Source organism: Carex rostrata, chromosome 11 (assembly GCF_964058835.1).
Source record: "Carex rostrata chromosome 11, lpCarRost1.2, whole genome shotgun sequence".
In the NCBI taxonomy this organism is placed as follows: Eukaryota; Viridiplantae; Streptophyta; class Magnoliopsida; order Poales; family Cyperaceae; genus Carex; species Carex rostrata.
Window position 1 is genome coordinate 1,776,675 of NC_135928.1, and position 27,765 is coordinate 1,804,439.

Below are 27,765 nucleotides of genomic sequence, written 5' to 3' on the forward strand. Positions count from 1 at the left end.
TTAAAAAGGTTAATTGTCAATCCAATTCTTTAATTATACGGTTGTTATATTTGTATTTAAAAATTAAGTGCATGTACGACGTTACATGTAAATCAGCATTGTCAATGCAATAATTTATACAATTTTAAATCATGTGATATTCTACTCTTTGGTTGAAATTGTTATAGCCAGAAGTGTGCGCATAAGATACATGTGTTTCATAATTTTTCAGTGAGATGTAATTCATGACTGTGAAGCTGATACCGACAATGTAATAGATTATATTATTGGTTCTCATTTAGAGTAATAGTGAAAATGTTAAAAATTTATGAGGGCATTGATTTAGTGGTCTAATCATGCTTTATATTCTTATTTATTTATTTTTAAAGTTTAAACAGACGATCTGAACCGTTCAACATGATTTGCATAGGATCGATCTTTTATCATCTAATCAATTGTAAAGAATAAAATATAATATTTTCATCTACAATTATTTTAAATTAAATTCATAAAAAAGGTGAGGTGCATATGGGGGAAAAAAAAATCTGGCATGTATAGTTTTATTTTACAAACTCTAAATAAGAAAAAGTTATTACATAATATTTTATTTTAGTTATGTGGTCAATTCTGAAGCACCCTCTACTTTATTATTTTTCTTGTATTATTTAAGAATACCATAGCATAAAGAAGAGCCTTCCTTTATTTTAATAGATATAAATTCTATATATTACAAGCGGCACAAAATATATGGATGTTTTTGGAAAATATTTTATTTTCTTTTTCTTTTTTCCTTTGGATTGATTGGTCAAGAAAAAATAATTGTTGACATCCTGTTCTCTTTGTGAAAATTCAATAATTATAGCATGATTGTCTCTCTGTCATCAATAAATGCAAATCATGCAGCATGTTGTAAGTTGTAACCAACAGAACTACATATACAAACACAAGTCAACCACTTATACATGCAGTGCTTTAATGAGTCTTTAAGGCCATCTTAAATAGAAATTCATACATATTCTACTAATTTCCCAACTTATTGTGGCACTAATAAATTCTAGAAGCATTCTGACAGTCATTTGAAAAAAATTCGCTGAATTTTTTTTTTAACATAACAGTTATTAACTTTATACAACGGACTATAAAATCAAAACTACACTACCATATGATTCGTGTGGTGCATAAAAACCAAAACTGCTCTGTTGAAATCTTTACCCAAGTCTTTGATTCGCCACCATCAAGAAAGCAGTACATTTAGGGCTGCTCATGAGCCAAATTAAATCCGAGTTGAAGACAATTTGGATTCAACTCACAAACTCATGAGCTGAGTTGAGTCTAAACTGCTAATTCAGTTTCGAGTCAGAAACTCCAATTTGAAATCAACGCACGAACAATTCGAGCCGAGATGAGTCGACTCGTGACTCATAATGTAATACATAGTGAGACAATCTAATTTAATTTTAACAAAAGAAATATTAATTATATAATTTATCAAAATAATACACAATTAAAGACAATACATAATGAGACAAAGGCCAATACATAATTAAAAATTACTGAACATATAATGTTTAGTCGTTTGAAAAACGATTATTTTTTTTTAAGTTTCAAGCAGCAATATAGAAGATTGTGAAAAACATGTATAAGGTTTGGGGATGCAAAAGTTATGAATATATGGATTAGGGTTTGGTGTGAGTCCACCCGAGTTGATTCCAAACCGAATTGGAGGTAACTTGGATTCAACTCATATATCTATCGAGTCAGTAAACTTGAGTCAGTTTTGTCTCAAATTATTAGTGAGTTGAATCCGAATTGATTCCGAACTGAATTTCAATTTGTGAGCTTTTTATGCCCCCCTAAATACATTGCACAACATATTTCACAAAAGTATTAATCAAGCAAAAATTCAAATATATAAGACATCAGATTTTTTTAATTACACATTTAATATTACAATTGTTTTTTTTTTTTTTTAAATCATGGGTTGGGATCAAGCCACCCAATACATTTTCAAATTTCTATGTATATTATAGAAGATTTCCCCACTTGTGGATTTCGAACCCATAACCTCCTACATGGGAGTCATGTGCCTTTGCCACTAGATCAAAGGCAAGTTCTTTATTACAATTGTTATATACATTATATTTTGTTTGGAGTATGAGTTATTCCTGTCACCAAAAGGTTCTTATCCAGATACTCTTTTCTAACAAATTTATTTTCTGTTAAAGTTTAGTCCTAGAATACTGTCAGATTCGAAAAATTGCACTACAACCCTCATATATACCAGAATCCATCCAAAGCTGTACATAGTGGCGAAACCAGTATATACCAGGGATAGCCAGTTGTCTACCCTTGAATTTTAAAAAAATACTTATAAATCCGTATAAAATAAGATTATTATCTACCTCTGTTTAGGTTCATTGCCTACCCTTGTGATGATTCTCTCTAATTGTGGCTTGATTTAGTTTTTTTTTTATGTCAATTTGAATTTATGAGTTCCATTGATTTGAGAAGAAATTAAGAGAATGTAGCTAGGTTCTCTCGAGAAGAAAGAGGTTCTTTGAAGAAGAAAGTTAATGGAATACTGTTTTTTACATACACTTAGTGCATTGGTCCATTAAGTCTAAAGATGAAAGTTATAATTGGTTCACAGTGAACCAGAGGTCATAAGAAGTTTATTTGGGTTCTCACATCAATCAAGACAATTATGCATTGCTATTTGAACGTTTTTAATATGTAGTGAGTCAAATTACTTTTTGTCACAAAAATTGTGTAAATCACATATTATGGTGAAAATTTTAACTGTTATTTTTTTTTTCAATTATGATTTAATGTTTCATACATTTACATTTGAAATTAAAAACATATCATATATATTATGTATGGTAAAACTTGTAAATGTAGTAAACTTTCATGCTAGTTAGTATGAAAGTAATTTTAATATTTATATTTATACCAAATTATTTAGAAATAAAAATGATCTTCGTTTTTAATAAAGAGTGCGCTGACAATTTTAATTTTATTTAAAAATTAATAAAATAATAATAAAAATTTAATAATAGTTTGTTTTTTGCCTACCTCTAATGAAATTTCTGACTACGCCATTGATGTACAGACTAGAACTGATTTTTCTGGTACTAACTGGCAGCAAAAAACTTTAGAATGCATTAAAATATTTTACAATTAATTTCACATTCACATTTGATGGTAATGTTACCTAGATCTAAAGGACTTTAAACATCCAATGGATGGAAACTGAAGCAAAGAAAGAGCGATGTGTAGACAAATGTAAAAGAGATTTTAAAAACTTGACTGTATTAAATAAAAAATGAGTTGGGGGGAATAAAATAAATTTTCAGTGCTAAACCTGATTAGAGCTGAACTAACAACAGATCACATCTATTTTACATAAAGATATCCCTGAAATATAAAAATAAGTACCACAATTGATGACTCTCGCTCTGTTTTTCGTAATAATTCCACCAACACAGGCTATATAACCAGTCGGTAATTGTTAACAGTGCATAATTGTCATGTGTAAGTAACTATTACTTTTCTGATCTAATACAATATGATTATGATCTTAGATATCTTCCAACTTAGTTTGCAAAGCTACAATGAACTTCAACCAGTAATTAAGGATACAAATTTCCCTCATGCAAAGCCAAAATTAATTATTAATACCACCAAAAACTGATTGTTTTTTAGGAATTGTACTTGATCAATGCACTTTAAGTACAGACATGCACACATGTAAGAATTGAAGGAAAAGTAATACATAACAGTTGGATGTCTCTAAATTAATCAACCAAAAATTGAAAGCAACTATCTAACCAAAGAATTAGATAATTGCCTAACATAACTGCGTACAGGAGGCAAGCTAAAAAAAACTGCTGCAAGCTTTGCTATTGATTGACCTTGCATTATACCGTCAATATTGATCGGACGGATGAAAATAGCAAATTTAATGTAGGTGAACAATAACAATAACAATAACAATAATAATAACAATTCCTTCCAAACCTTTTTTTTAAAGTCCCTAATATATCCCAACATCTTTTAAATATTATTATCGAGAATTGAATATGTGACTTCTCTGTAGAAAGAGAGCTAATGCCAATGCACTAGATCACATTTCCATTCCAAAATTAAATATATAAAACAGATTAGATATGATATATTCGGTTTAGTCCTCAAACTTATGAATTATCATAATTTCAGAAAAATATTTCTTATGTAAGATTTTACTAATTTAGCGTGATTAATTGCAGAATGACAATTTGATTCTGCTGTGCCCTTTGATTATTTAAAATAAAAAATTGGGATAAATATCCTGAAGCAAAAATGATAAGAATAATAGCAAAGACCAATGTATTTAATATATAAATCCAATCCGGATTACAATAATATATGTAATAAGTGTAGACATATCTTGTTGTTGTTGTAATCCTCTAATTAATTAAATTTTCCATATATTAAGAGTAATACATAAATATGTAATAAGAAGATCATATAAGAAACAACAACAACAACAACAACAATAACAACAACACGATATATATGACATAAATATAGTCAAATTGGTATTCTTGTTATCTTATATATAGTAAAATTGTGACTTGTGAGGGTATAATATTTATTGAATATTAAATTTACCCACGATATCTATGACATAAATATACATGAATATTATTGAATATATGTCCTTAATTTTATGAGACATTGATAAGTTCGATAAGAAAACAAAATGTGAGGGTGAATAAAGGTGCTCATTCAATTGATCATGGTGACTACTATGTATTTGATTATGATGTTATATTTAAATAATATGTATTTGATTATAATTTTATATTAAATAATTAAATGAGATAATATTATAGTTATTTCATATACAGCATAAAATGTGAAGATTTAAATGCTCATTGAAATATATTAAGAATCTTATATCATGTATTGCATGAAAAATAATCAAATGATTATTCGTTGACATAAAAATGTTGATGATGGACTAAAATTAAAAGTACTTATATAGATTTTACTGAGGAGGATGGATTTTGTCATAATGGTCTAGAAATTTTAGGTCAAGTGATTTTCTACCTATCTAAAAAGTAGGAATTTTTTATATAAAAAATATAATATATGACTTACACGTATAATTTTTATATGGAGATCTTATTGAATGATTATAATCAGTACTATTTGGATTTTGAATACGTAGATATTGATCCCTAGTACGGACCAATTCATGCTATGCATAACCCTCACTCATATTTTTTTGAGGAAAATTGCCCTCACTCATGTTAAAAACAATATATAGATGATTGTTAATTATATCGTAACTGAACGGCATTCACGTGCATTAGTTTAATAAAAAATATTATGCACTCATATTAATTAACCGCTATCTTAATTTCAAATAACATATGGGTTGAGTGAGTCTGTTTCTTATATTTTTGCATTTGACATGCGCGTTGGGGACCTTTTCTTGTATGGTTCGGTTTTTAATTCACGGGAGTTTAATTATTATGTTAATATTTTTATTTATTTATACTCTGGTCAATGTGATAAAAGTAATTAATTAATAGCCCATATGGCATTAAACATGTATAGGTCATGTATATTGTGCATTGCCATTTCAATATATCAGAATTCAGAAAGATGGCGACGATTTCTTTTGAGTTATCGTTAATTAATTGTTAATTATTTCAGATTTATTTAAAATGAATTGTTAGAAACAATCCAATGGACGAACACTAAAAAATTTAGATTGAGAGAATGAAACGTAAAAAGCATAATGTTTGGCAGCTAAAATTTGAACTTAATTTTTTACGATCACAAAATTAAATTTAAATCCAACGATTTCTTTCAATTATCACTTATCATTAGTGTTTTAAAATGCGGTTTTGTTCATGTATGTGGAAGGCCACTGCATACCGCATATGCGGATTTTCATGCGGATTTATATATGCGGATTTTAAAATAAAAATTCACGTATATATATATATATATATATATATATATAGAGTGTGGCTAATTTGCTACCGGAAGCACTTCGGCCGAGGTGCTTCCGGGGTTATATTTTAGTGTGTGATGATGAAACAACAAATCTAAACCGTTAGATGTTCAATCTATTATAAAATGTGCTTGGAGACCAAATTTTACATTTTTTGGAATTTTTTTACTATTTATTAAGATGGTATGAAATCGCTGTTTTTTAATGGTGCAGAATTTTAATAAAAACAGTGATTTTCAAACCATCTTAATAAATAGTAAAAAATTCTAAAAAATGTAAAATTTGGTCTCCAAGCAGATTTTATAATAGATTGTACATCTAATGGTTTAGATTTGTTGTTTGATCATCACACACTAAAATATAACCCCGGAAGCACCTCGGCCGAAGTGCTTCCGGTAGCAAATTAGCCACACTCACATATATATATATAGAGTAAAGCTTGGGTGCTATGGATAGCATAGAGGCATCTATGCTACGGCTCAATATTCGAGTTTTCAAAATTCAAACGGTCGATCCGAACTGTTTATCTTATTCTCCATATTAATATCTGCTTGGAGACCAAATTTTATAATTTTCTGAATTTTTTTACTATTTATTAAGTCACTTTGAAAATCGCTAATCCAACGGTTTTACTGTTTTGTGCAGCCACCGTTGGATCAACAATTTTGTAAAATACTTAATAAATAGTAAAAAAATTCAGAAAAATGTAAAATTTGGTCTCCAAGTAGATATTAATATGGAGAATAAGATGAACGGTTCGGATCGACCGTTTGGATTTTGAAAACTCGAATATTGAGCCGTAGCATAGAGGCCTCTATGCTATCCATAGCACCCAAGCCTTACTCTATATATATATATATATATATATACTCATATATATATATATATATATTCATAGAGGAGGGATCAAATTACAACATTTTTTGAGTTACATCTAATGGTTTGGATTGTCGATCCAAACCATTAGATGTGATCCAAACCATTAAATGTGCTTGAGACCAAATTTTATATTTTTTGAAATTTTTTTACTATTTATTAAGACGGGTACAAAATTCAATGGTCTGAATTTGACTAGTTTTTGTACCCATCTTAATAAATAGTAAAAAAATTCCAAAAAATGTAAAATTTGGTCTCCAAGCACATTTTATTGTAGAGATCACATCTAACGGTTTGGATCGACGATTTGGACTTCGAAAATGTAGATAATGCTTGTTGTAACTTGATCCCTCCTCATATTCATATTCATATATTTGAATTTATTTTCACATAATAACATAACTAACAATAATTTTTTGACTTTTTTAATATAAATTTTAATTAAAATACAATCAAATTATCCAAACCGCATGGGAAGACTGCATGGCCACATATTTCAGTCTGCATGGCCACATATTCAGACCGCATGGCCGCATATTCGAACCGCATGGCCGCATTTTTAATCCGCATGACCACATATTCGGACCGCATATGCGGCCGCATGGTCAAAACAGCATGGAAAAACCGCATGGACATTCTGAGCACGGCTGCCGACCGCATACGCATATGCGGCCGCTTTTTAAAACACTGCTTATCATTATTAAATATTTATTTGAGTTGTCAGAAGGATGCATCACTAGAAAAAGGAGACCTGAGTTGAGATTTTTTAGAAAGAAAATAGTGACCTCACTCTGCATCATATGGAGCGAATGTTTCTCCTCAAATTTAATTTTGTGATCTTATGGTTTAATATTTTATGATAGATGAAATTTGAGGGCAACTTACATGCAGCATTAAAAATTCACATTGGCATGTTTGCATATATAAATCAGTGTTTGTTTTTCTAATTGAGTTTAATTTTATTTTAATTTGCGTTTAATTTTTCCAACAAGTATTACATGGGGCAGATTAATATACCCCGGAGATCGATTCAACAAAAAACATAACACGTTGACGCAAAAAATGTACAGCTAATAAGAAAAGTGTGCTTCTAATCTGAAGTCTTATTATAAGTTTTTATTTATATAAAATATATATATATATATATCTCCATTATATTATTAAGCATGTTGGGTGTCCGATCCCCCAACGGTTACGATTGAAAGATGAAACTTCAGATTTGATCTCAACCCTCCAATTACATAATTGGTCTTCTTTTGATTAAATGCATTGGTTTTATGTATAGAAGTCTAAATTTAGTTAAAAACATACTCACCACATGTGCTACTACACGATACGTTACAATTAAAAGTGAACAAATTCTGAAATTTAGCTATATATTTATTTGTTTCCTTATTTCTTTGTTTCCATATTTCTCCTCTTTAATTGAGAAGACTCCACATTCCATTTTCTTATTTCTTTGTTTCCTTACTTCTTCTTCATTTCTATATGGATCACAATGGAAATTATTATTTTTTATTTCCTTATTTCTTTTTCTTTGTTTCTACTTTCTATACATATTGTTGTGGGCAGTTTAGAATATATTTCCAATATATAACATATCAATGTGTGTATATTCTAAATTGGAAACAAAGAAGAAGAGAAATATAAATTGGAAACAAAGAAAAATATAAATTGGAACGTGTGTGTGAATATATATTTCTCTTATAATATGTGTGTGTGTGTGTATCCTATACATACACACGATAACACTTTTTATTTATGTTTTTTGATATCATATTATATGTCGATATTAAATTGTTGTACGATATTTAATATTAGATTCGAATCAAGCTATTAACATGTGTCTTAATTTTTGGATAATTATTATTATTTTCATTGATATTTTTTTCTTATAGTATGTCCTCGTTGCAACGCACAGGTATGATATTAGTATATATATATGCATGACAAACAGGAATTAGAGGAAGTGCATGAGAGTTGATCAACTGATGGAGGTTTGACAGCACACAGGGGAGAATTATATTTTCAAAGAGGCCACAAATAATGATAGGAAATATGCGAATTCTGAATTTTGAATTTTCAGTGATGCAACAAACAATTTGTCATGCAAAAATTCAATTTTATATATTGTAATGAATTTTCGTTGTGAAGAGAGAAATTACAATTCATCAGAGGCAGATGTAATACATGTTGATTAGAGATGAAGCCATTCCTATAAATAAATAAAAATAGTAATTTGCTCATCTATATTTTATAAATTTTTGTAACTAATTCCGTTCATGCTATATATATGTCCAGTACAACGTATTCTCAAAGTGATCTTCAATGATTACTTCAGAAATGAAACAACGGTTGATCTCTTTTTATAGAAACAGAGGAAGCCCACTCAAACAATGTGATAAAAAAAAAAAAGATTGAAAAAAAAAAACTCGATCTTTCCTAGCATTCTTCTATCAGGCGAGATATATTTATGGTCGCTGTTTATTCAAACTAGGCCCATTGAATTCATGCAATTGGCCCAATAGTATTTGAAATAGGCATTGTAAACATTGAATGGAAAACATAAACCAACAAATGAAATATGAAAATAAACTACCAGTAACATTAATTGAGACCATGAAACTGGGAATAACTGCATTTTATATTGTACTGTGTTAATGTAAAATCTATCCACCCATTAGAAAATGTTATCAGCCTTGTTATTAAATTTGGAATAAGATGATATAGTGAACTATGAAAAAAGCAAATTACCATTACATGGAGATACTATCTGTTTTTTTTTTACATAATATAATAAAGATAATATTGGGTAGTTGATTCGCAACATTAAATAAAAACTTCTGTTGCGACCAACATATATATTATTTTCTTTTAAGAGATCTCTTGCAGAAATTAAATCGAGAAGCTTATCACCATTTGTGTTAGGATTACAGATCCATTATACTCTCTCGTATGGTACCTGTATAGAGCTAGAATCTTATTAATATGATACACTTTTTGTTACAATTTACAATATATACTCTTTTAATTAAGAGGATAATTCAAATGTCTCAAGTCTTTCATGTATAAATGCCTCACATCTTTATTCTTATTTTTCAAGTTTAAATATTTGATCTGAATTGTTCAACATGATATGCTTGTAGATCAAATTTTATATTCTTTTTGAAAATTTATTAGTATTTTTTAGATAGATATAAAATCACTTGATGGTCAAAAAACAGATATTTTATACGTACCTATCCAAAAGACATAGTATAATATTTCCAAAAAATATATAAAATTTGGTCTCCAAATTTTTTTTAATATAGAGATCATGTTGAGCAATTTGGATCAACTGTTCAAACTTGTAAACAGAGATAAAAGATGTGAGGTAAGAGATGATATATTTTAATCCACATTTTTTAATATAATGAAAAAGAGATTCTTGCGAACACTAATTACATCTTCATTTTTTTTTTCTGCATGCATTGCTCAGGCGTGTAGCCTTTGAAATATATATATTGCCCACATGTATATAGGATTGAATAAAATATCGGAAATTGTAGAAGCAATATTTGTTGCCGATAGAATAAATACAAGTTATATATATTACACTAGATGACGATCGAGAACGCGCGTAAGACATTGCTACTTTTACAGAGAAATACATAATGTCTAAGATCGAGCTAGTGTAAATGAAGCACTAAAATATGCATGACCTTCTTTTTATATTTTAGGAAAAATATGAAACAAAGTCACTTATTTATTTGATCGATGATATAAACGAGACTTGGGTTTCGAAATGAAACCTATTACAATTTTCATAATATGCATGACCTTCTAAATCATGTTCCAATACACAATACATTATTATAGAAATTTGCATTAATCTGTAGGCAGTAATTCTTGAGCGAAGACAGTGGGCCAATCATGGGCCTGGTGCTTGTGGGCCTGGTGCCTGTGGGCCTTGTGCTTGTAGGGCGAGAAGCCTGCTTGCATATTTTTTTTTTTTTAAAAAGGAAAAAGGGTAAGCAATCTCAAATAATTTAGAGGGACCACTTTGACTCTTTATTTTTGAAAAAATTTTAAAATTTTAAAATAAAATACAGATTTGAAATCCAACGGTAATAAGCATACACGATCAATATCTGCTACATGCATATCTTGTCAAATAAAAATGATAAAATTTGATGTAGGATTTTTACTGTAGATTAAGTGACTTAAAATTTAAAGTCTAAAATTAGCAGTACTTGATGTATTATCAAACAATACAATAATTGTATGCGATTTGATTGTTAGACTATTTGTTTGTCCATTAACATATTTATAAATTTACATTTTAAATTTCAATTTTATTTGATTTTTTTAAATAGTTATTCCTTAAAAGCTTAAGAAACAAATTACTGTTTAAAAACTGCAATTACGTACCAAAGTATCAGTCTTTTCATATTCAAAGTATCATATGCTATTAATTTTCATAAAACAACATTCACGAAATGGCCTTAATTTATATATACTCTTTTTTTTTGAAAATTTGGTAGTAGCTACCAAGGTTTGTGAGGGAGAATCGAACTCTCGACTTTTGAGTATAACAACTCTAGGATATTTTTCTAGTCAATTGTGTTACCTCCCCTTTCTCTAATTTATATATACTCTCAAGGAAAGACAAAACCCCAAGACTCAGAAAAGAAGATAAAAGAAAAAAACCACCGGCCCATCCCCTGCCCACATGATAAAACATAAAGAGTATTTATTATATATTTCCATCTTATGGATCAAATTTCCTTTTGCTACTTTACTGTTGCTAGTTTGCTAGTTTTCTGTTTTTGTGCTAAAGGGAAGGGGTCCCTATTCAATTCACTGTCCCTTGATGTAGATGTATAAAGTATAAACTGATATTTCTTTCAATAAATTCACATGGCATATTGCCAGGTTCTTAAAAAAAAAACTAAATTAAGAAAGAATCTGGACAGCTTCTGCCAGTTATCATCTATAATTAATATGACAAAGCTGGAATGGAAATTAACTGGTGTTTGGTTTGTGCAAATAAATCAGAAATTATAGTTTCACCAAAATATTATTGGTATATTTGTTTCTATCAAATTTAATTAAAGTTAATGAATATGGTTTATTATCGAGTGAACAATAGATATAAAAAGTGAGGAAAGGCACCGTTTTTTACGCTTCTCGATGAACCTTTGTAGGGACATCTTCCTTGGTACTAGATGATCTGCAAATTTGGTTTTATCACATACCAGTTACATCATAAGAATATATAAAGTCAAACAAGATTAATTTTTTTTAGTAAAGGTTGAAGGTTAAGCCATCCAATCATTTAATATTATTGTTATTACAATAAGAAATTTCTCCCATCTGAGCTTCGAACTCATAACCTCTCACATAAAAACCATGAATTTATGTCTCTAAACCAAAGGTTGGTTCTTGTAAAATGAGATTAATTAATATCTATTAATTAGTTTATATGTGCAAAAATGAAACCATTATCAAGAGCTGGAACCAACCTGTGTGGTTTCCTTGTCGAGGTTGAAGGTGGCCATGCACCTCCACTCCAACAGCGTGCTGAGGTTCATCCATTGAAAACTTGAGTCAATTTCACCTGCAGGCAGCATTAGAATACTGAATCAAGTAACACACTATTCATCTCACTAGACAAAATATGGTCTACAATTCATCACATTAAGCATATTGAGGGATTGATTTTCACATTCCAAACCACAAGCAAAAAGCAAAAAGCAACAAAGCAACAAAGCTCAACCCACAAGATCGAAAATGAAAAGAAAGAAATCAAAGCCCTCGATAACTTACCGGAAATTTCATCAACCTACTTGACGGCACAAAGCTCAACCCACTTGACAGTAAGCAACAGGGACAAAGAATCCTTAACGTGTTGTGAGCAAAGTCGCAACCCAAGATGAAAGAGGGGAGAAAACTCTAACCGGGTTTGAAATTGGAAAAATTCGAACCCACAAGAAAGTGTGACAGAGAGGTAAAGAGATTGTTCTCATCCGAGAGAGAGAAAACAATGGTTTTAATCCGGAAGAGAGAAAAATCTGAAGAGAGGGAGAGACAGGGGTGACGGGACAGAGGGAGAGAGAAGCTGGAGCGAAGGGATTTGAGGGGTTTACATTTCCTTCTCTGGGTAAAATGGAGGGTAAAATGGTCCGTCTAAAATAATGTTCTGTAAAAATTGAAAGGTGTTATGTATAAATTGCCTCCCAGAAGTATACGATGTGAGATAAGACCATAAGGGTAACAAATATAGACTCTGATGTGATATTCTAATTTTTTAAGCTTTTTGTAATCACGGATGTCAGGGGTATTAATTAACTAGAGACTAGAATTGGAGGAGTTCAGTATGATTGAAATGAGATTATTTTTGTCTTAAATTTCAGTAGGTACTTCATATATTATAGTAACAGCAAAGTAGAGGGTATTTTAGTCATTAAACAGCTTGCTTGCTTTGTCTTGCTCGTCTGTACTGGTATAGTAACAGCAAAGTAGAGGGTATTTTAGTGCCTGATTATCACTAAAATATATGGCTTGTGTGTTACAAAAGATATCACTAACCAATGCAGGTACAAGTAGGTTTTTGAAGGGAGTTGAAGTGTTCAATAGCCTTCGTCATATATATTTTTGAAGTGCAAAGCAAAGGCACTAAAGACAATTATGAGTAGAGATGTACTTTTTAGTTTCCAATAAAGTTTGGTATATGTTTGCAATAACATTTATAGGAGTGTGTGTGTGTGTGTGTTTTTTTTTTTCTTTCTAAATTTGCTGAATGTTCAACTTCAATGAAACCCATGTGCAATTCAAAACTGTCAACAGGTTTCACAATAATCCAAAAAAGCGTGAGTATGCTAATCTGTATGCAATTAATGGTCTTGTTTGTAAGATGCTATGATGTTGATGTCCACTTGATTGCTTCACTAATGGTTCCATGGTTTAACAGGTCCGGCCAACGAAAAAGGTGCCTAAGCATGTCTTACTTGAAAGAACAAAGGTGTTACCTGAACAAGAACCTGACAGTGTTTTTCATGGATTCGGACCTCTTGCTACTCCTGAGTTGTGAGTACTTTTTCCTTTTGTAATTTGTATGTTACTTTGTCCTTTTTCCTTTTGTATGTTACTTTTTCCTCTTCAAGCTTTCAGACTTACAACTTGTGTTCTTTTATATACAAGTTATTTTTAATGAAAGATTGGACTATTTCCTATTTTCATGCGAAATAATATTTTTCTTCTTTTTTGCTAGTATAGGCACAAGGCTAATAGAGCAAAGAGAGTACGTACTACAGAAAAGAGCAGATTTAAAAGAACAAAAAAAGGTAGCTGCTATAGCGTCTGGATTAATTGGAGTGGCATAGCGATGATTCTGACAAAGAAGAGCCCCAGGTAAGGGATCCTTTCTCAAAATTTGACACATAATTAACTGTTACCGTTCTCATTTTATGTACACAACGATTATAATATTTTACAAAGCATGGTATTCTCTTAGTTTGTTTTCTGCTGTTATTAGATTGGGTTTAAATTGGATATATTTTGGCAGTAGTAGAATTTTCATTTTTATATTATATATATCAGTGTTGTAAATAACAGTATGCGCTTGTTGGACGGATAGAGTACCGTCAAACAATTAATCGGAAATAATCAGGAATAATCGATCGGCTATAATCGGAAATAATCGGCCAATTAATCGGAAAAATCTGTAATGGTTTGATCGCTGTTAACGACTAATCGGCCGATTTTTACAACACTGATATATACAAAAGGCACTTCAATACTGACAATCAGGTTGAATGGAAAATAAATATTCTTTATTTCATGCATAATATGTGCAACTAACCCAGAAAAAAATTGGGTCTAAATTTGCATATGAATTACAAAGTCTGAATAAGACGTCAGAGGGATTTCTCGAAGGTGGAAGAGCCATTGCATATAGTCTTTTAACAGTTAAAACAAAATACAGAACATGCTAGTATTTAATTAGTAACCGATACATTTATATATGCCAATTAAAACTACAAGAAATAAGTCCAACCGATACACATATATACCAAGCTTGAACAGATGATTTACATGCAGGTACATATATACCAGACGCTTCTTGCGAACACTATAGTTACATCTTCATTATAGTTACACTATAGTTATATTTTCTTGCGAACATGTACGTACAGAGGGTTGAATAAAATAACATTGGGTAATTGGCTCGCAACGTTAAATAAGAACTTCTGTTAATACCGACATATTATTTTCTTTTAAGATATCTCTTGAAGAAATTAAATTGAAAAGCCCATCATCATTTGTGTTAAGACTTGCAGATCCATTAATTATACTCTCTCATATAGCTCTTATAGATTTATACACTTTTTAAGTGGTACATAGAGGCGGACCCACATGTAATTAGAGCAATTGTTCAATTCTAGATTTTGAAAATAAATTTCCCCGAGTAAAACTAGAGTGTTTTTAAGTTCACTAAGGTGTTGGTAAGTTTAACTTCAAAATATATTATATTGGTTTCAAACGATAAATCTAGGCCGTTGAAATCTATCTACTTAACAAGTGATGAATTTACATGCAAAAATTTTAAGTTTTCGAATTATTTTAGTATAAAGTCAAGCGGTCAAACTTAAAAGATTTATAAATCAATTTTAATTAGTTCATTTTTTTAACACTTTTTGACTACTTGACTTTATACAAAATTAATTCGAAATTCTAAAAACTTTACATGTAAATTCATCACCTGTGAAGTAAATTGGTTTCAACGATTTTGATTTATTGTTTGAAGCTAATCTAATAGGTCTTGGAGTTAAGCTCACCAAATACATTAGTGAGCTTAAGAACACCCTAGTTCTACTCATATATATGTTATTGAATTTTTGCCCTACTTAAAAAATAATTTTGTGCTGCTCTGCTGAATCCAAAATACATCATGTTATGCTCATAATAAAAAGAATTATAATGCAATCCATAACATATAGTACTCAATTAGAGAGCGAGTTTAAATATAATTAACTATTTGAATCCAATTACTCTTAATCTCTTTTTCTATTCTGACAAAAATTCCGAATCCACCTCTAGTGGTACGTACAGATAACATGATACACTTTTTGTTACAACTTACAAAATATAATCTTATCATATACTGCAAAAGGTTTTCTTGGGAACACTAAATCTTTTTTTTATATTGCTCAGGCTGATAGCCTAAATAAAATTATTGCTCACATGTACAGAGGGTTGAATAAATTATCAGAAATTGTAGGAGCAATGTTTGTTTCCGATAGAACACGTACAATAATGCAAATTTATATTACACGAGAACGCAATATTTGTTTCCGATAGAACACAATAATGCAAGTTATATTACACGAGAACGTGTGAGACATTGCTACTTTTACAGAGAATACAGAATGTTTAAGCTAGTGTAAATGAAGCATTAAAATAGAGTGAGTCTATCGTACTATGCACATTACGATTTGTTACCGTGCTACAGCTCTATATTCGAGTTTTTAAATCCTAACGGTCGATCCAAACCGTTCATCTTGTTCTCCATATTAATATGTGTTTGGAGACCAAATTTTACATTTTTTGAAATTTTTTTACTATTTTTTTAGATTTATTGAAAATCACTGTTTTTGGATGGTCCAGAATTTTCAGATCAAGTGATTTTCTAAATATCTAAAAAAATAGTAAAAAGCTTTCAAAAAATATAAAATTTGGTCTCCAAACACATATTAATATGGAGAACAAGATAAACGGTTCGGATCGACCGTTAGAATTTGAAAACTCGAATATAGAACCGTAGCACGGTAACAACCCGTGATATGCATAGTACCATAGACTCACTCATTAAAATATGCATGACCTTCTAATTAACAATCTCCAATGCACAATCTATGTAGGCAGTAATCCTTGAGCGGAGATCGACAAATATACGAAAGTGGGCCAATCATGGGCCTGCAGCATTTAGCCTGCTTGCAAAGTTTAAAAAAAAAAAGAGGATAATAAATCTTAAATAATTTAGCTTAATTTGTTACTCTACCACAATAGAGTAGTGCTATAGTTGGAAATACAGTAAACAACAATAGAGAAATGCATTATCATAAAAAACCACAACATTCACCAAATGACCTTTATTAATATATACTCTCAAGGAAAGACAAAACCCCAAACTTAGAAAAAGAACAAAAAATAAACAAAAAAACAAAACTAAACCCCACTGGCCCATCCCTACTCACATGATAAAAACATATAGATTAATTATTATGTATTTCCATTTTAATGATCAAATTTGCTTTTTCTACATAGGGTGTCTATATATTAAATTAAGAAAGAACACCACGTGATGAAGCTATCATTGATAATGACGAAGCTGGCAGGCAACTGATGTAGTGGTGTTTGGAAAAAAAAATTGGGTAGAAATTAATGAAAAGGTAGAGAGAGGCAACTGGTGTTTGGAAAAAAAAAAATGGATAGAAATTAATGAAAAGGTAGAGAGAGAAATAACAAGACTTCAGAGGTTTTAATATTAGTAAAAACAACGGTACAAATTATACTGATTTTAAAAGTCAAAAAAGTTTAGATAGGTAAGAATTCTATCGGTCTTACCATACATTTTTTCTATTTTACAAAAGTTCTAGAATTGAGTAGTTGGATTTTAGAACGGGATAACTCGTACCGATCTAAAGTGTGGTTTTTTTTATTTTTTGGAATTTAGATATGTAATATTTCTACAGATCTAAACATTGGAATATTTTGTTATATTAAAATATTTGTATTGTTTGAATCGGTAAAACTATTACTGATCAAAACAATCTGCTATTTTTTTTTCTGATTTAGGGGAAGGGACGGACTGCTCCCAAAATTTTTAAAAAACTACACGGTACGAGTTATACTGTTCTAAAATCCAACTACTCAATTCTAGATCTTCTGTAAAATAGAAAAAATGTATGTTAAGACCGGTGAAATTCTTACCTATCTAAACTCTTTTGATTTTTAGGATCGGTAGAATTTGTACTGATTTTTCTATCAATATTAAAATCATGTACTCTTTTTGTTTCTCTCTCTACCTTTTTATTAATTCTATAAAAAAAAATCTCCTTGTGTTTGGTTCGTGCAAATATATGATAAATGATATCTAGTTTGCCCAAAAATTGTTTTAGTATAAATTAATATAATATTTTTTCTATCAATTTAATTAAAGTTTAATGAATATGGTCTGAGTAAATTCGATAGTTATAAATTATAAGTCTGTAAGTTGATAAATTAGATATTTCATTATTTTTTTGGGCATGCGTTCGGAAAGGGGGGAATACTGTAAAAGGTTATATCTGACACATAGACACAGACACTAAAAGAAAATATATATTTGGATTCCTTGTTATAATTAAGCACCTAAAAGTCAGATTAATTAATTAGAGACAAAGAAGTCAACAAGGCACGATCGACAAGGTATTCATTGTTAAATTTAATAAGTTTTATTCCTTTTTCTATCATCACAATTTTATGAAGGAATTGGTTTCACCATTTCTCCACAGACCTACACAGTTTGATGAAGTCCATAGATCTGCAATGGATGCCTCCAGTCTATTTAGACTTGAGAGGGAGAGCTCATTAACTTGAGTTTTTTTTTTGTTTCTTGTTTTTGAAAGAACTTTAGGGCTTGTTTAGTAACATGGAAATTTTGTAGAAATGAGAATTTTTAATATGAGAATAGGAATTTCAATTTGTCAAGACCAAAGTCATTTAACCAATGGGAAATTTTAGAATATAGGTGTTCGGCAAATGCATGAAAAATTTGTTATGATGTTGGTTTGTTTTTCTTTTTATAGTAGATGTAATACTATAATTAAACTATATTAAGTGTATTAACACTAATTACTGATTATGATCAATATAATGGTATATATCATATTCTAAAAAAAATGAGTGAATTGACTATACACTGCAAAAGAAAAAAAAAATTAGTGTTGCTAGTTTAATTATGCTTGTTTAATAATTTCTTGTATTATTAAATTGTGCTTGCTTAATTAATTTTAGCCTTTGTATTATTAAATTGTGTTTGTTTAATTAAGTACTTGATTGTACAAGTTAATTTTAATTTAATTAATTCAACAAGCATTGATGAGTATAATTCTTATTTTAATTAATTAATAAACAAGTTAATTTTATCTCTTAATTAATGGACCGATAACTGCTAGAACTTGAGACATGCCATAAAAAAAATTGAAACAAAGCTGCAGGAGTATATGAAACAATATCACATATTAAATTATGCTTTGTTTTATTGTTAGTCTTGTGTTTCAACTTCTGTATCTATGTATTTAAACTATTTTAGCTTAATCACAGTTTATTGATATAAATGGATCATATCGTTGATGATTCCATGTGCAGTTTAATTTTAATTTAATTAATTTAATAAATATTGATAAATATAATTTCTCTTTTAATTAATTAATAAGCAAGTTAATTATATCTCTTATAAAAACATAAATCATGTAGTTTAATTATTAAGCAGACACATAGTTTAATTAATGAACAAAAGATATAATATATTTTTCTTTTTGCAAGAGCTGTGTCATTTGGGGAAAAAAACGGAGCTCCCAATCAAAAAAAATTTTCCTCATAAAATGTGAAGCGGACAAGGATATAAATCCATAGGAACTGTGAAATGAAAACTACGATAACTTCAACAACGAACACCCAATAGGAAAAATACCTACGAGTCTACTTTTCTCAGAAAAAAACCATGGTAATGGAGCCACCGAGCAGGTCCTGAGTTTGTTTGTGGGTAAGCTTGGTTAGATATTTTTCACGTGCCAAAATGAAAAGTTATGGGTGGACAAATAGAAAAGGACTTATCCATGCTTTAAAGAGGAGCAGTTACTAATTTACTATAACAATCTTATAGCTACTCTATTTCGTGCAAGCCCTTGTGAAACCTGCATTTTGTATTACTATTGTCCAGATTTCATGCACAAATCTTCATTGATATTTTTGGACATGTAACAAAAATGGGTTTTCATCAGAAAAGGGAGCCCTTCATTATTCTGACTTCAACACATGTTTGATTTAACTAATATTAATGTACTAAATATATAATAATGATGCAATTAGGTTACCAATGAAAAAGATTCCCTGGTTTCATTTTACACGTTTTGTGTTTGTAGTTTGAATTCTCAATAAAAAAAAAGGTGGGTGTGCGTGTGGGTTGGGGGGGCTGGGGGGGTCCACATCGTCCGCATCAACTCAAAAAAGTTTCTTCGGATTTAATGCATTTTAACCATCTGATTTAAACAAGAGGAGGGTTCAAATGCCTCCATGTATTTGTGTCTCCGTCATGCCTCCATTTCTCTCTATCATTTTCAAAGTTTAAATAGTCGATCTGAACCGCTCAATCTAACCTCCAAACTAAAATATGTTTGGAGACCAAATTTTATATTTTTAGGAATTTTTTTACTATTTTTTTAGATAGGTACAAAATCAGTAAATCTGAACCATCTAAAAACAGTATTTTTGTACCTATTTAAAAAAATAGTAAAAAAATTCCTAAAAATATAAAATTTGGTCTCCAAACATATTTTAGTATGGAGGTTAGATTGAGCGGTTCGGATCGACTGTTTGAACTTTGAAAATGATAGAGAGAGATGGAGGCATTTGAACCCTCCTCTTTAAACAAAGTACCCGGCTACAGCTTATAAATCAGGGTTTAATATTAGTGTGTGTGTGGGGGTGTGGGTGTGTGTGGGGGGGGGGGGGGGGGGGGGGGGGGGGGGGGGCAGACAAATAAAGAGTGAGAAAAGGCACCGTTCTTTACGCTTCTCCAAAAATATTTGCAGGGACCTCTTCTTTGCTATTGGTAGATCTGCAAATTTGTAATTTTTATCACATACCGGTTACATCATAAGAAAAGATAAAGTCAAACGAGATTAATTAATAGCTAGCTATTAGTTTATATTTGCGACAATGAAACCACGTACTATATATCAACTGCTCGTTAATTGTTTGAATTAAAATAAGTGAATAAAACAACATGTGTTAAACATAAATTCATGGTCATTATGAACTTGTACTTTTCTAATGAAAGTTCCAGAAACTTGATTGAAAAAACCTTCAAAAAAAAATAAAAAATTTAAACTTGATTAAAAAATGGTCACCTTCCCTTAGCTTCGCCAATAGCTCCTCTTGAGAGGAGTTGCCATTATTTGCCATTAAGCCCTCTCCATTGCTAGCTCTTTCTGCCATCTCCATTATATGTTCAGCCTGTTTAATCAGAACTTTAATTATAATCATCCCCTTCTTCTTCAAGAACATTACAACATTCTCAAATTGAAGTAGGGTTTCAAATAAGAAGTCATTTATATTTTAATTTCAATAAGTTGTGTGGACTCTGGAGTACTCTGGACAAACACTTTCATGAATCTCTGTGGAACAATTTATCGTAGCACATTTCGTAGTGCTAAACTTTTAAAATCATTCAGAAGAATCTCAAAAAACAATCAATCATGGCCATTCAATTGTACAAATTAAGTCACATTGAACTACTAATATTTTCATGATTTCGCAGTTCATCACACCCTTTTTTCAGAGGATTTTGGATATTGATCATGTACTATAGTTATGCCAAATAGATAATAATTAATTTTTCTTAGAGGTTGAAGTAGGCTAATTATTAAAACCAAACTAAACCAATTAAACTACCTGGTCTGCAGGGAGATGGAAGATTCCAACTGTCCCATTAAAGAAAATTGTCAATGGTGGTCCAGGGTTTTCACATGGAGTAGCAAAGGGTGGTCCAGATGATGTAGCTGAGTGATCAAATTAACAACATGTAAAGAAACTAAATTGTATGTAATAGAAACACGATTATTGGCTACTTTTTGTTAATATTAGCACAATAATATTATTACACAATGAGCGCAGCAAATTAATTGCACTCATACATATGCAAATAATCACGAAACTACCAGTGTCAATTATTTAGTAAGAAACCAACGCTAATATATATATCCAAAATATTTACAGGATTTCTACAATTGATTACAATGTCGATTTTATAGAAGAACCGACACTGATTTCCAGACACTGACCGTACTAGGATATATAGATAAATGATACATATGTATGTATGCATCTGTGTTTCTGTTCATTACGCACCCTCAGATAGATCATAGATATATACAAATATAGATAAGTGTGTGTATGTAGTGAGAGAGAGTTAACGAACCTGGAAAGGTGAAGTTTCTTTCAATAGGTGGACGGGGTCTAGACATGTTTTGATAACAGCCGGCAGTGCCTGTTGTGTGTTTTTCCTTCTCCATGGTTCCTTATAGGAGGAGAGAGAAAGGGAAAGAGATGAAATAAAGGGAGTAGGGGAGGACAGAAACGTGAAGGAATTAGAAAACTTTTTTTAAGATAAACGTCAAAGACCACGAAAAACATGTGCAACCGTTCGTGGGATGCTTTGAGGTACATGCTTTTGTGGTTCATTGTGTTTCCACCTTTGTACAGCTTTGAGGAAATGAAGAAGTGAGAAACAAATATATATTTTCACTGATCTTAAACTCTAATCTCGTACATATCCGTTCAAATGAGAAGTATTTAGCAGGCTCTTTTACCACCTGTGAGATTAATTTATATATATTAGTAAAGTTGAAATTAAGTCAAGTCACTCAACTATTTAATACTCTTGTCATTACAAGAAATGATTTTTTTCTATCTGAGTTTCGAACTCATGACGTCTCACATAAAAATCATGTGCCTTTGCCACTAGATTAAAACCTAGTTTTTGATTAATTTATAAATTTTATTAATACATATTTTGTATTTTGATGTTTGAGATTATTATTTATTATGTTATCTATTTACTTGTCTGTTTGTTTGTAACGGGATTGTGCGTGTGACATCCTAGTTTTTAAACACTCGGAGATTTACCTAATATGAAGTATGTTTAATAGCAATATCGATTTTCAAGTATATTAATAAAACCTTTGTATTGCAATAATTTATGTATATCCTAGATTTTAAATAATAAGAAAATTTATTTTGCATAAAGAAAAAATGTAATTGCATGAATTTTGGTAATGTCATGGCACGTTGAGACTCCTATAGTAAATTTTTTTAACAAGACTAATTGGAATAATTTTATTTCAAGGTCATATAAGTTCTATATATATTTTCTAATCATTGAAATATTTTATAGTTTGCTTTTCAATATAATGTTAGAAACTTAGTACATTATGTTCAATACATGAAATAAAATGGGTCTTAGTGTAAATTTACAAATCATTAAATATAAGAAGAGAATTAAATGAAATTTATTTTTGTTGTTAAAATCATTTTAGTGGAAGACACTTGTCATCATCTTGACATCTAATTTTTTTTATATATATATTTTTTCTACCTAACCCCACGGCTCAATTTCTCTCCTCAATTCTATTACAATTGATAACTCCGTCCATTAACATTTTGATCTTCTTAATTATTCTTCTTCCCTCGACTTACTCTCACGGCAGCTCCAATGCTTGAGCAGCAACCACTAGTGAAAAATATGGAATCGGGATCGGTTATATACGCATATTAGTATCAAAATACAACAAATCTTAATGAAGGCGATACTGATACTACACTAATCTGGATCGGTTAAATAACCGATCCTAATAGTTACTATCAGGATCAGTTGTTTCAAACAACCGATCCTGATGTTATATTGGATCTAAAAAAAATATTTTTTTTTAATTTGGCCAGCTTCCATATATATTTGCTGGCCAGCATAAAATATTTTTTTTATTTATCATTGATTTATTGGAGCTCAAAACCAATTAAGAACACAAAATAAAATTCATGAAACACAAAAGGAAGTACAATAGTTGAAGAAATTTGGTTCAATAGCAAAATAAAATTCAGCCACATGTGTATGGCACTCCCTCTTTTATCATCTCCACCAGTGCAAACTTCAAAATCTGAAACCATGAATTTATATCATTAATTGCTTGCTTGTGCATCTTCGATACATGTATTATTTAAATTGAAAGACAAGGAAAACCTAGCTAGCATACCTCAAAGTGTACCTCTTCACCGCCGATGGAATAATCTCAAAAAGCCTTGCTCAAATGAAAAAAAATAAAAAAAAATTGAAACCATGAACTGTACTACTGCAATTTAGTGTAAATTAAAAATACAAAAGATGCTCAAATGTACATATATAAGAGATTTGAGGAAATAAACAGTATGTACCTTAAGTATAATTTAAGGGCATAAGCCGGGGCATCATCCTTCATCTCATTCCATGAACTTGGAAGAGATGGATGACACATCCTTGTCAGTTTTCGTCTTCTTCGCCTTTTTTTGACATGATCGAGACAGAGAGAGATAGAGATCGCTAAGTTGAGAGGCGCCGGAGACAGAGAGAGAGAGACGGACGAGTTGAGACGGGTTTGATTTTTGCTAAGTTGAAAATGAGAGGCGCGAAATGAAAATAAGAACCCTAGAAGAGGGAGAGACTGAGACGGAGAGAGAGAGACGGAGGAGTTGAGAGGCGGGTTTGATTTTCGCTAAGTTGAAAATGAGAGGCGCGGAATGAAAATAAGAACCCTAGGGAGTTATCAGGATCGGTTGTTTCGAAATAACCGATCCTGATGGTAGATAGTTATACTATCAGGATCAATTTAATTTTTTGTTTTGCTAATTTCATAAAATTATATAATATGTGGTATAAATCAATCTTGTCATAAATTAATATTTTTTTATAGAATATTGTATAAATAAATGTCATCATAATATTAAATATTATATAACTGTATGTACAAATATAAAATTTAGTACTATATATAATTTTGTATATATCTATACTGTCTGGACATTATCCACCTAAATTAGGTATATGAAAGATGCTGACTTGAAACCTTCAAATACAAAATATTATATTTTTGGACAGTTGAAAATTTAGCAAGTACCCTGGAAATCGTACTCAATTGTAAAATTGAAAAAATGTCAAAGAAAAACCTTTCCATTTTTACATGAACTCTCTATATTTATAACATTATCGAATTCCTAAATGTAGTTTTCCAGTTTCCAAAATAAAATGTTCCCAATAAAAAACCCAAATTAAGAGATGATTCTCAAGCTTATAATGTAGTTTTTGAGATCATTAACACAAGTAACCACACTTTTTGTTCTTAGAGGGACCACATTTCTGCTCATAACACCTGGATTTGTAATTGGTGGTTTAGTAGACTTCATTGCGAGCACCTTCAGCACAATCGGCGAATATGTAGTTAGGATAATCTTTTATATTGTAGCTTCTGTTATCTCTACATTTTTCAAGTTTCTTAGCACCATTGTTAGGGGATTTTTTGGGCTTATATTCAGTGCAATTATGGGGATGATGCATCTACCTAAGAGCAGGATTAGGGGTGCACAAAAAATTCGAGATTCATGATTCGATTCAAGTTCGATTCAAAAAAGTTCGAAAAAAAATCGATTCGAAAGTAATTCGGTTTGAAATTAATTCAAACCAGTTCGATTTGAAATTAATTCAATTTCGAATTCAAACAAGGGTTGGTTCGAATCGATATGTTTGCGAATTGTTTTTGGTTCGAAATACACGGACCGTCCGATTAAGTTACGATGAACAAGGTTACAAAAGCCGCTCTTTCTTCACCTCTCCCTCTCGCTCTCACTGTCGGTGTCTAAACCTAGCCGACTTCACCTCTCCTCTCGCTCTCACTGTCGCTCTTTCTTGCCGTCACCTCTCATCTCCGGCCGTTCTCCTCCGCCGTTTGTCTCCCTCTTGCTCTCACTCTCGCTCCCTCGTTTACTAGTGAAGAGTTTACCTCCGCCATTTCTCTTGCCGTCGCCTCTCCTCCGCTCGACTTGCTGTCTCCTCTCTCCGGCCGTTCTCCTCCGCCGTTTGTCTCCTCTCTCCTCCGCTTTGATATTCAATTATTTCAGGTTTTTTTTTATTCAATCTCTTGATCTCGCAAAGAGGATCTCATGAGAGACCCGTAGTTTTTGCTATCTTTGTTAATTCTTTTAAATTTGAGATATGTAACTTGAATAGTTTGCTCAATTCCCTGAAGCTAGATGTTTATTTGAATTTCCTTTGAGATCAGTAATAATTTTTTTAGTTCAATAAATTTCTTTTGTAGGCCAAGAAGATTATAATAGGTTAAGGCCGCTCAGTTATCGAGGAGCCGATATGTTCTTGCTAGCCTTTTCGCTCATCAGCAAAGTGAGCTATGAGAACATCTACAAAAAGGTTAAAACTCTAAAATAATGACCTGTTTCTCTCTTGTACTCGTAAATTGCGATGATTTTGATTTAAGTAGTTGTTCATAGTGGATACCAGAGATGAAGATGAAAGACCCGTAGATTTTGCATTAAATAAAAAACAAGGTCTACAAATTTGTATTACATTTTCCTACTTTTAGTGAAAATAAAATTAAAATAAAAACATTGAAGACTTATAAATCGCAGCCCATCATCTAAGAGCCTATTTTAATACCTCTGATTCCCGCCCCTTCTGTTTTGCGAATACTGCATAGATTAGGGGTCCAGCTGTAATTTTTCTTCAAAATTTTGACAACCTTCTTCCTTTTTACCAGTATATGCGAAAAAAGCTAGAAAATACTGGTACGAGGCTGCTCTTCTGGTACATAATTCTGACAACCTTCTTCCTTTTCAGGTTGCTGATTAATATCTGATCTTATAGATCTATTTGGTGTCACACAGTTGGCAATTTTGCTGGTCTGATGCAACTGTCGCTGTTGTTTGTTGTATTCTAGATTAGGTATGTCTAAAAATGTTTATCATAATTATGAAGAAATTTTATTAGATAGCTGAAAGTTCAGGATTGAAAAATTAGGCTAGAGTAGAAATCAATGTGTAATTAATTTGGTAATATATGTTGCATGTTATCTTTGTGATTTGTGAAACTTTGTATTGTTAATTTGTATTTATGAACGTCCTTTTTTTGACTGGAATGTTGTATGTTATAATTGACTTGAAAGTTGAAGCGGCACAGAACTTGTCTGGATTTTTGAATTTTTTTTGTAAACTATAAATAATTAAATGAATTTTACGGAATCAATATGATATTTTTTTTTTTTTTAAAATCATACGGATCGTGGGAACCATTCGGTCTCACAATTGCCTTTTCTCCAGACCGTGGGAACCGTTCAGTCTCAATTTTTTATTTTTTATTTTTATAAAACAAAAAAAAATTAAATTTTTTTATTTTTTTGTATTAAAATATTAGAAATGTTAAATATATTTCTTTGAAAATAAATGAAATATAATATAATTTGATTTATTAGAAAGACTGCAAAAAATAATCCAGATCAATATTTTTCAGATCGGGTTTTTCGCGGCTGTAAAAAAAATTAATATATTCCTTTATGTGTTATTGGAAAAAAAAATGCTTAGATTCTGAGTTATTGATCCCGGTTCAAAAGTTACTTCTAGGTAATTCAGAAAATATTATGATCCTTCTAGGACATTTAATTTATAAATGTATCTATTTTGAGAATTATTTTTGTTTTTAAAAAAAAATTATGTCTTATAAAAAAAAAAAAAATTGAGACCGAATGTTTTCCACATGGTGTACTTTAAAACTCAATAAAGGACGCAAAAGATAAATGAAAAGAAGAACATGAGAGCGAGGTTACGCATCCTTTGGCAGCGTACAATGTTCGTCGTGGTGAAATAGTGAACTCGACTCTTGCTGAAAAGACTTGTCAATAGCAATGTCCATTTCTTGTCCAAGGAGATGGAGATACGAATCACAAAGTCTGAATATGAAGCCAGAGGGATTCCTCGGAGGAGGAAGATCAATTGCACAGTCTTTGACAGTTAGTCACACACAAAAATTACAATTAGCTTGATCGAATTTGATCTGACTT

At 30.8% G+C, this 27,765-nt stretch overlaps 1 protein-coding gene and 1 long non-coding RNA gene across 2 annotated transcripts; one reads left to right on the forward strand and one right to left on the reverse strand.

Annotated features, from left to right (window-relative positions):
* Nucleotides 1-16,744: 16,744 nt before the first annotated feature.
* On the reverse strand, nucleotides 16,745-22,271 carry LOC144562182 (protein TIFY 9-like). Its single transcript, XM_078311354.1, has 5 exons — nucleotides 22,092-22,271; nucleotides 21,566-21,672; nucleotides 21,022-21,127; nucleotides 20,672-20,729; nucleotides 16,745-16,836 (listed from the first exon to the last, which is right to left on the reverse strand). Exons 1-5 carry the CDS (start codon nucleotides 22,183-22,185, stop codon nucleotides 16,815-16,817), a joined length of 387 nt encoding a protein of 128 aa, XP_078167480.1. The 5' UTR covers nucleotides 22,186-22,271; the 3' UTR covers nucleotides 16,745-16,814.
* A 3,246-nt stretch (nucleotides 22,272-25,517) lies between these two features.
* LOC144562469 (uncharacterized) lies at nucleotides 25,518-26,831 on the forward strand. Its single transcript, XR_013514091.1, has 3 exons — nucleotides 25,518-25,816; nucleotides 26,014-26,123; nucleotides 26,550-26,831. It is a non-coding gene; the product is annotated as an uncharacterized LOC144562469 (long non-coding RNA).
* The last annotated feature ends 934 nt before the right edge of the window (nucleotides 26,832-27,765 follow it).

Excerpts from the sequence above, each read along its gene's own strand:
- LOC144562182 (XM_078311354.1), bottom strand. The coding sequence starts at position 22,185 with ATGGAGAAGGAAAAACACACAACAGGCACTGCCGGCTGTTATCAAAAC. Across the intron at positions 20,730-21,021 it reads ATTGGCGAAGCTAAGGGAAG|ATCTACCAATAGCAAAGAAG; the intron begins GTGACCATTTTT and ends ACAAATTTGCAG. Across the intron at positions 16,837-20,671 it reads TTGGAGAAGCGTAAAGAACG|GCTAAATGCTGCAGGCCCAT; the intron begins GTGCCTTTTCTC and ends CTTTGCAAGCAG.